Genomic DNA, 8,577 nt, shown 5'->3' with positions numbered 1-8,577 from the left:
TGCAGAAATGGGCAGATGATTGGCGGGTAACTTTCGCCATGAAGAACAGGGCCCCTAACTCATGGCAGCTGCACGGTCTGCTTCCATTGACCATATGGTGGCGGCTTTTCTCCATTAAGAACCAAAGTTTGACTTCCAACAAGCCCCGTTCTGCTATCCCCCAACTTCTGCTGACGGGACAAATCAAAACACCGACGCATACAGTAAAACATTGGTTCTCAAACCCCAGTTCTTACGGCCCCCAACAGGTCATATTTTGAGAATTTCCTTAGTATTTTACAGGTGATGCCTTGATAATGATCCAATCACCTGTTCATGAAAACATGACCTGTTGGGAGCCATGAAGACTGGAAGGTTGGCCAGACCACCACAATCGGTAATTTCATCCAACATAGACTTAGTGACTATAACCTGCCCAAGTAAAACCATAAATATCCATAATTTGTACCAAACTTTTTGTATTAATTTTTTTTTCACCTCCACTAAAGATAAACTAAAATTTGAAGGGATTGTTTAACATTTTTGTTTTTTAATATAATAAGAAAAAAAAAGTCTAAAACACAAAAGAAAGAAAAATGATAAGACTTAAAGGGACAAAATAACATTTTATTGAATAATTAAAAATTATTTACATCTCTTAATATCAAAAATATGAATTTGAGGGATTATAGTACAGCACATATATTACCCATCTGTATTAATTACATTTCATCATCCCCCCGGTAATCCGAATCCAAATCCTCACAAGTTATACATCATCTGAAAATAAATATATCACATGAAAAATCTGTGACAATGTAAAATACAGAGGAGGAATGGGAACGTAGGCTTATTCTCCTTTGAAGCAAGCCTGGTATGTGCGGACACTACGCAGGTGTAGCAGAGCGGAAAGTATGATTGCAGATAGGAGACCCCCTACGTAGCTCTGCTCCATCTGTATACCCTTACATAGCAATATTATAGTGCAATGGTTTGCATCTTATGGGAACCTCCCTGAGTCAATACTTAATCGCACCCATTGTCTAGCTTAATAAATAACATCCCTGGCCTCTGATATTAAGACAATCGTTTCGAAATATTCTTGACCTCCCTTCTTATCTTTGATTAATAAGACAATTCAATTTGCAAGGAGTCGTTTGGAGGAGTGTGGACTGATAGTATTTTCTTGTCAATGAAATTAATTGCTGCCGGGAAGGGAGTCGGAGTGTGAATGGGACCATAGGTAAATATAGACTTGGTGATTGTCGTATGGGTTATTGAGAAACGGTTTTAGCTAAGGGTTTATGGCTGCAATGATGGACGATTAAGTTTTCTTTTCCACTAAATAAAAGCTGCTTTAGATACAAAATATATAACTGGATAAAAACCTTTAGGCACCCTGTTGGGCAAAAATCCTGATATGGTGCCTCAAATGTTTGGACTAGCTCTTTTCTGTATTGTATAGCTGGTTAGAATCTTTAAGCACAATGTTGGGCAAAAATCCTGATATGGTGCCTAAAAGGTTTTGACTAGTTCTTTCCTGTATTTTTATACCTACAAAATATAAAGCTGGTTAGAACCTTTAGGCACCCTGTTGGGCAAAAAATCCCAATATGGTTCTTAAAAAGTTTTCATTTTCTATATTTTTATAGATACAAAATATATAGCTGATTAGAAACTTTAGGCACCCTGTTGGGCAAAAATCCCAATATGGTTCTTAAAAAGTTTACATTTTCTATATTTTTATAGATACAAAATATATAGCTGATTAGAAACTTTAGGCACCCTGTTGGGCAAAAATCCCAATATGGTTCTTAAAAAGTTTTCATTTTCTATATTTTTATAGATACAAAATATATAGCTGATTAGAAACTTTAGGCACCCTGTTGGGCAAAAAATCCCAATATGGTTCTTAAAAAGTTTTCATTTTCTATATTTTTATAGATACAAAATATATAGCTGATTAGAACCTTTAGGCACAATGTTGGGCAAAAAAAATCCCAATATGGTGCCTAAAACGTTTTGACTAGTTATTTTCTGTATTCATATAAATACAAAAGATATAGCTGATTAGAACCTTTAGGCACCCTATTGGGCAAAAATACTGATATGGTGCCTAAAACGTACTAGCTATTTTCTGTATTTTTATAGATAATATATATATATATATATATATATATACATATATATATATATATATATATATATATATATATATATATATACATATACATATATATATATGTATCTGGTTAGAACCTTTAGGCACCCTGTTGGGCAAAAATCCCAATATGGTGCCTAAAAAGTTTTGACTAGTTCTTTTCTGTATTTATATAGATACAAAAGATATAGCTTGATAGAACCTTTAGGCAAAATGTTGGGCAAAAAAAATCCCAATATGGTGCCTAAAACGTTTTGACTAGTTATTTTATTTATTTTAATAGATACAAAATATAAATCTGGTTAGAACCATTAGGCACCCTGTTGGGCAAAAATCCTGATATGGTGCCTAAAATGTTTTGACTAGTTATTTTCTGTATTTTTATAGATACAAAATATAAATCTGGTTAGAACCATTAGGCACCCTGTCGGGCAAAAATCCTGATATGGTGCCTCAAAACTTTTGACTAGTTATTTTTTGTACTTTTATAGCTACAAAATATATAGCTGATTAGAACCTTTAGGCACAATGTTGGACAAAAATCCCAATATGGTGCCTCAGAAGTTTTCACTAGTTATTTTCTGTATTTTTATAGATACAAAATATATATCTGGTTAAAACCTTTAGGCACCCTGTTGGGCAAAATTCCCAATATGGTGCCTAAAAAGTTTTGATTTTCTATATTTTTATAGATATAAAATATATAGCTGGTTAGAACCATTAGGCACCTTGTTGGGCAAAAATCCTGATATGGTGCCTAAAACATTTTGACTAGTAATTTTCTGTATTTTTATAGTTTTATATTTATTAAAAAAATATTATTTTCTCTGTTCCTTCCTTATCTGAATCTTTATAATGAAATCCTATAATTGGAGATTAGAATTGGTAGCATTTCCAAAGTGGGGGAATTGGGTAAGCATATGGCACTTTGGCATGTTAGAAGTATAAGCTTGGCACATTATAAAGGACACTAGGGTTTGTGACAAACTATAGAGCTGATTTATAATGTTTTATACATGATCCGATTCTACAATATTAGCAATAAACAAAAGGTACTAATTGGGTTTTCTCATTATTAGCCCGTTTTTCAGTTGTTTAGCAATTTTAAAGAGGATCAACCACCAGGATTTTCCTATATAAACTAAAGCCAGTGCTATTCTGGCGATATCATGCTGATTCTATACATACCTTTAGTTGTGAGATCGGATGTATAGTTTCTGAAATACAGGCAGGTAAAGTTTGTGAAATTCACTGACACTTGATTGACAGGTGCAACAGAATATCTAATAGGTGGGTGAAGTTTTGCTAGTTTTTCCTGCCCCTGTCTGCTGCCTGGCCTTCCTCCCCCTGTCTCTGTTATTACAAGGGGGAAAGAGGGAGGGAGGAAGGACAGGTAGCAGACAGGGGCGAGAATAACTAGCAAAACCCAACCCACCTATTAGCTAATCTGTAGCTGCTATCAATCAAATAACAGTACATTTCCTAAACTTTACTTGCCTATATTTCAGAAACTATACATCCGGTCTCACAATTAATGGTATGTATAGAATCAGCATGATAGCGCCAGTATAGCACTGACATTAGTTTATACAGGAAAATCCTGGTGGTTGGTCCTCTTTAAGTGTGAAGGTGCACTTTAAAGGGAATATGTTGGCAGGATTTCGCACCCTAATTTATGTAGCTCTTTCAAAGACAAGTCCAGAAATACCTTTACATGGCACGTACTTTCCTCCATTACTGAGAAATCAGCATTTCAATTGATATGCAAAGAAACTGAAGTTCTATGGTAGATCTGAAGCCTTCATCACTCCAGCTCTATTCCTTGTCAAACGTCATCTCCTCCTGCTCGGTAGTAAGCCTCTATGCTGTTTGTCTTCAGGCAAAGGAAACGTAAGGTGGAGCCAGTTCTGAGCTGAAAATAGAGCTGGAGTGACAGAGGCTTCAGGTCTACCATAGCTCTTCAGCCTAATTTGCATATCAATTCAAAGACTGATTTCTAAGTAACAAAGGACCAGATTGACCATGTAAAGGTATTGCTGGACTTGTGTTTGAAAGAGCTACATGTGCAAATAAAAAGTTTAGGGTGTGAAATTCTGCTGACAGATTTCCTTTAAGTCATGACCCCCATTCTCATGCCCACTTATATAGCACAACGGGCATCAACTCTCCAATCTATGTAAAGTGGTTTGACAATTAGAACCATGGGTCTAAAATTTGGGTTTAACAGGAAACCTATCGGCACAGCTTGATGAGATCGAAGAAGACCACACTTGGTCGATATCCTAGGAGTGAATCTTAGCTCAATGGCCATCATCAATCCCTATATTCTGGAGAAACCGTTGCTATCCACATCAATATACAGTGCCTGGTATTACAGATCATTCACAGTCAGGTGAATATTGCATTCAGTTGGTATCTAAACGCCATGGGCAAAGCAATGTGGCTTTTGCGGCTCACATCCCTCTCCACATTCTGGCCCCTGTACCAAAGCCCCCCTCTTAATTATTCTGCTTGGGTGCAAGCATTTCCAAAAGTTGGGGAGAAGAACAGTAGGGAATTAAGTTGTTTTTCCCAGATCTAGGATGCGGAAGGATCATCATGATGGCCACCACAGCCGAATACTACTAGGGCATATGTCTCAATTTAGCCACCATTCTAATTTTTACCTAAAAAAATTGTGATCAGAGATCAAAAAGTACAATTCTTTACTTCCATTAAAGTATAAAAGCAATACAAATTAATATATAACAAACTAGAAAGATAAGAGCCAATGGTAAATGGATTTAAGGAGCCAATGATTCAAGGAGAACTCTCCCACCGGAGGAACAGAACCTAGAAAACTGGAGTTAGAGGTGAAGACATCAAATAAAGAAGAATTGTATAGGTATCTATCCAGATAGAACAAAAATCAAGCCTGTGTAAGATGGACTTGGTATAAATTGTAATAAAAAGAAGTAGGAGATTGGTGATATGGTGGAGAAACAATCTGCCATATAGGATGGTGGAAGGCAGGAGGTCCACAGGTTGGTTATGGAGTGTATAATCCTACGTGGAAGCTGTCGGGGTGATTCTAGAGGATTTCTATATGCCGTCAAGATCATACCGACCAATATAGAGAGGTCAGGATGGAGGTTGTCTACTGATCATGTGCTAATTGTGGGAGAGCATTGGATGTGGGTCATGAAATGACAAGATTTAGCCCATCTAGAAGAGCTCTTGGGGCAGAGACAACTATCTGTTGGATTATTCTAACGAAAATAGGAGGAAATCTATAGATCTCTGTATAAATCAGAGTTAAAGAGGACCATAAATATGTTATTCTTTCTACCCGATTTAAACAGCGCCAACCTCCCAAATCTGGCGTTGTTTCTCTTTTATTCCTGCGCCTTTCCATTCTTGAGATATGGTCCTTTACGTACATGTAGTCTTTTTTCTCCAACTAGGTGTGGTCATTAAGAAGAAAGGTTGAGTACCACACCCACTTGGCTAAAAAGGACTAACTTTATATGCAAAGACCATGGGTTTTGCCTGCGATTCAAGCCCACAACCTCTCGTATCCCAAGCGACAAGCCTACCACTAGACCAATGATGGTAACTTACCATCGTTGGTCTAGTGGTAGGCTTGTCGCTTGGGATACGAGAGGTTGTGGGTTCGAATCGCAGCCAAAACCCATGGACTTTATATGCAAAGAATCTGGGGCACATATCTCCGGAATGGAGAGGAGCAGGAACGAAAGAAAAACAATGCCGGATTCAGGAGAACATGGGCGTTTTACACCAGGTTAAAAAGTTACATATTTATGAGAAGTGACGGGTTCTCTTGAAAAAGGAATAAAAGAAAAACTGTAAACATGGAATAAGAGTTTTCTCCTTAAACAAACAACAACATTGAAGCAATAAGAAACAATAAGCTCGTCCTGGAGTAGAAGATAAAGGGACAACTGGCCTTCCGATGGAGTTGGACCATATGGAGAATAGCTTTTACAAGATTAATTCACTCCCAAACTCAAAGAACAAAGTGATGGCTGAAGGTAGGGAACTATGAGTTCGCCATGGTCAAATGGCATAATAAAAATATTTTTGGGTGGTCAAATGGCAAGATAAGGAAGGTTTATATGCCATGCAAAACAATAAGACAATCTACAATGATGTAAGATTCGTTTACAGATTTCGAGCCACATACATGAAGACTGGAGAACATTCTTCCAAAAACAATAGGGTTAAAATAAGGATTTTGGCAAAATATTTTATACATTTTTTATTTAATTCTTTACAACCCTTTCATGTTCTCTTTTTGAATCTAGCTAAAAATTAGAGACTAGCTCTTGACATTTGAGGACTACAATGTCACCCAAGTTATGGACAAGCAATATTATCGAGTCCTGAACTATTAACCTTGGGATTAAGGTGCTGCCAGCAGCTTATCTCCTCTGAATTTCTGTTTATAGCTTGAGATTACTCTTGACTTGTGGCTATCCAACTCCCAACGTGCTGGAAATTGTGGTTTCCCAACCATTACAGAACTTTGGGTGGAAGACCACCAAGATTTGGTAACCTTATAAGAACTAATCATGGTATCTAGACTGTTTAAAAAGATATTGAGATAATTTTGGAGTGTCTGGAGTTGGACACTCATCTTGACATTGAAATGATCAAATGGTGAAATACATACTGGATCAAACCGAGTCGGTGGTTTTGTTCCTATGTGCATCAACGACAAGTCAACTTAGAGACTTGCATCGAGTCTTTGCCATACTGCAAATGTGTCCATATCAATTCTTTGGTCTTCATTGTTAATTATCTTTTGGTTGAATTCTTCACATCACTGTATATTGTTTCTTCCTTTTGTGCTGGCGTTGCTGCTTTGGTAGAGGGATTGTTGGCGAATTGGAGAGCTGCATAGTTTACTTCATTCTGAAACAAAGAAGAAAAGCATGTAAGAAAAGTAGGAGAGAAAACTGAGGTATTAGAAGAAGATTCTATGTTTAGAGAGAGTTTCTGGATCTGGAGGACCATTCAATAAGAATCCTGATTTCTGGGTTTTCAGTGGACATCTGATCTCAGGGATTACAGTGGACATCTGATCTCAGGGATTTTAGTGGACACCTGATCACAGGGATTTTAGTGGACACCTGATCTCAGAGATTTCAGAAGACATCTGATCTCAAGGATGTCAGTGGACACCTGATCTCAAGGATGTCAGTGGACACCTGATCTCAAGGATGTCAGTGGACACCTGATCTCAAGGATGTCAGTGGACACCTGATCTCAAGGATGTCAGTGGACACCTGATCTCTGGGATTTCAGAAGACATCTGATCTCAGGGATTTTAGTGGACAACCCGTCTGAGAGATTTCAGAAGACACCTGATCTCTGGGATTTTAGGAGACAATCTTGAAGGAATCTTCTAACAGAAAAGAAGTAGCCAAAGAGGACCACCTTGAATAATAAGCTTCCAACTGAAAAAAACAGGATCCTATAGCTTCTTCTCATTACACCAAACTCTGGGATTTAAGATAACTCTCCATCTCTGGGATTCTGGTAGACACCCAATCTGTAGGATTTAAGTAGATACTCAATCTCTGAGATTACACTTGATCTTTGAGATTTCAATAGATCACTTTGAAGGAATCTTGTAACAGAAAAGTACTATCCAAAGAGGACCACCTTGTTTAATAAGCCTCCTACTAAAAAAGGGGGAACCTATAGCTTCTGCTCATTAAACTCGATTTCTAGGATTGCAGTGGACATTAAATCTTTGGGATTTCAGAGGACACACAATCTCTGGGACTACACCCAATCTCTGAGAGTTCAATGGACACCCAATCTCTGGGATTACACTTGATCTCTGGGATGTCAGTGAAAACTTGATCTCTGGCATTACACTTGATATCTGGGATTTGAGTGGACACCTAATCTCTAAGATTACACCCAATCTCTGGTACTCCAGTGGACACCCGATCTCTTGAATTATACCCGATCTCTGTGACTTCAGTGGATATCTGATCTCTGGGATTACATCCAATCTCTGGGACTTCAGTGGATGCCCGTTCTTTGGGATTAAACCCGATCTCTGGGATTACACCTGATCTATTGGATTTTAGTGGACACACAAATGAAATCTTTGGGATTACACCACATCTCAAGGATTTCAGTGGCCACCCACTCTGTGGAGCTACACCCAATTTCCGGGATTTCAATGGACACCCAATCTGTGGGACTTCAGTGGTGGAATATGTTTTTTTGATATTTGACCAATGCCATTAGAGATTGATTCTTATGAGCAACCTCACTTTTACTTTGCATTAAATTTGATAACATAGTAAAATCACGTGGGCATATTCACCTTTTCTGCTTGAGGGATGTCTGACATGACGATTTCCGCCGTTCCTGGATAAAACAAAAATAATCAGGTTCTAATTGCATATTAAAAAAAA

The 8,577-nt window shown here is 37.7% G+C and overlaps 1 protein-coding gene and 1 long non-coding RNA gene across 2 annotated transcripts in view; both read right to left on the bottom strand.

The window, feature by feature from the left end:
* Window positions 1-585: 585 nt before the first annotated feature.
* On the bottom strand, window positions 586-3,298 carry LOC142256770 (uncharacterized). The gene is made up of 2 exons (XR_012727565.1): window positions 2,239-3,298; window positions 586-1,949 (listed from the first exon to the last, which is right to left on the bottom strand). It is a non-coding gene; the product is annotated as an uncharacterized LOC142256770 (long non-coding RNA).
* Window positions 3,299-5,778: 2,480 nt separating this feature from the next.
* LOC142256767 (cell adhesion molecule CEACAM1-like) overlaps window positions 5,779-8,577 on the bottom strand; it is a 51,263-nt gene continuing 48,464 nt past the window's right edge. Inside the window, exons 12-13 of the mRNA XM_075328658.1 lie at window positions 8,487-8,530; window positions 5,779-7,054 (exon numbers count right to left, since the gene is read on the bottom strand). Coding sequence (XP_075184773.1) covers window positions 6,938-7,054; window positions 8,487-8,530 — 161 coding nt within the window. The 3' untranslated portion in view covers window positions 5,779-6,937. The remainder of the gene's footprint in view (window positions 7,055-8,486; window positions 8,531-8,577) is intronic.

The sequence above is a fragment of the Anomaloglossus baeobatrachus genome, chromosome 11 (assembly GCF_048569485.1).
Source record: "Anomaloglossus baeobatrachus isolate aAnoBae1 chromosome 11, aAnoBae1.hap1, whole genome shotgun sequence".
NCBI lineage: Eukaryota > Metazoa > Chordata > Amphibia > Anura > Aromobatidae > Anomaloglossus > Anomaloglossus baeobatrachus.
The sequence above is the reverse complement of the archived record's forward strand: the minus strand, read 5'-3'. Positions and strand labels throughout refer to the sequence as shown.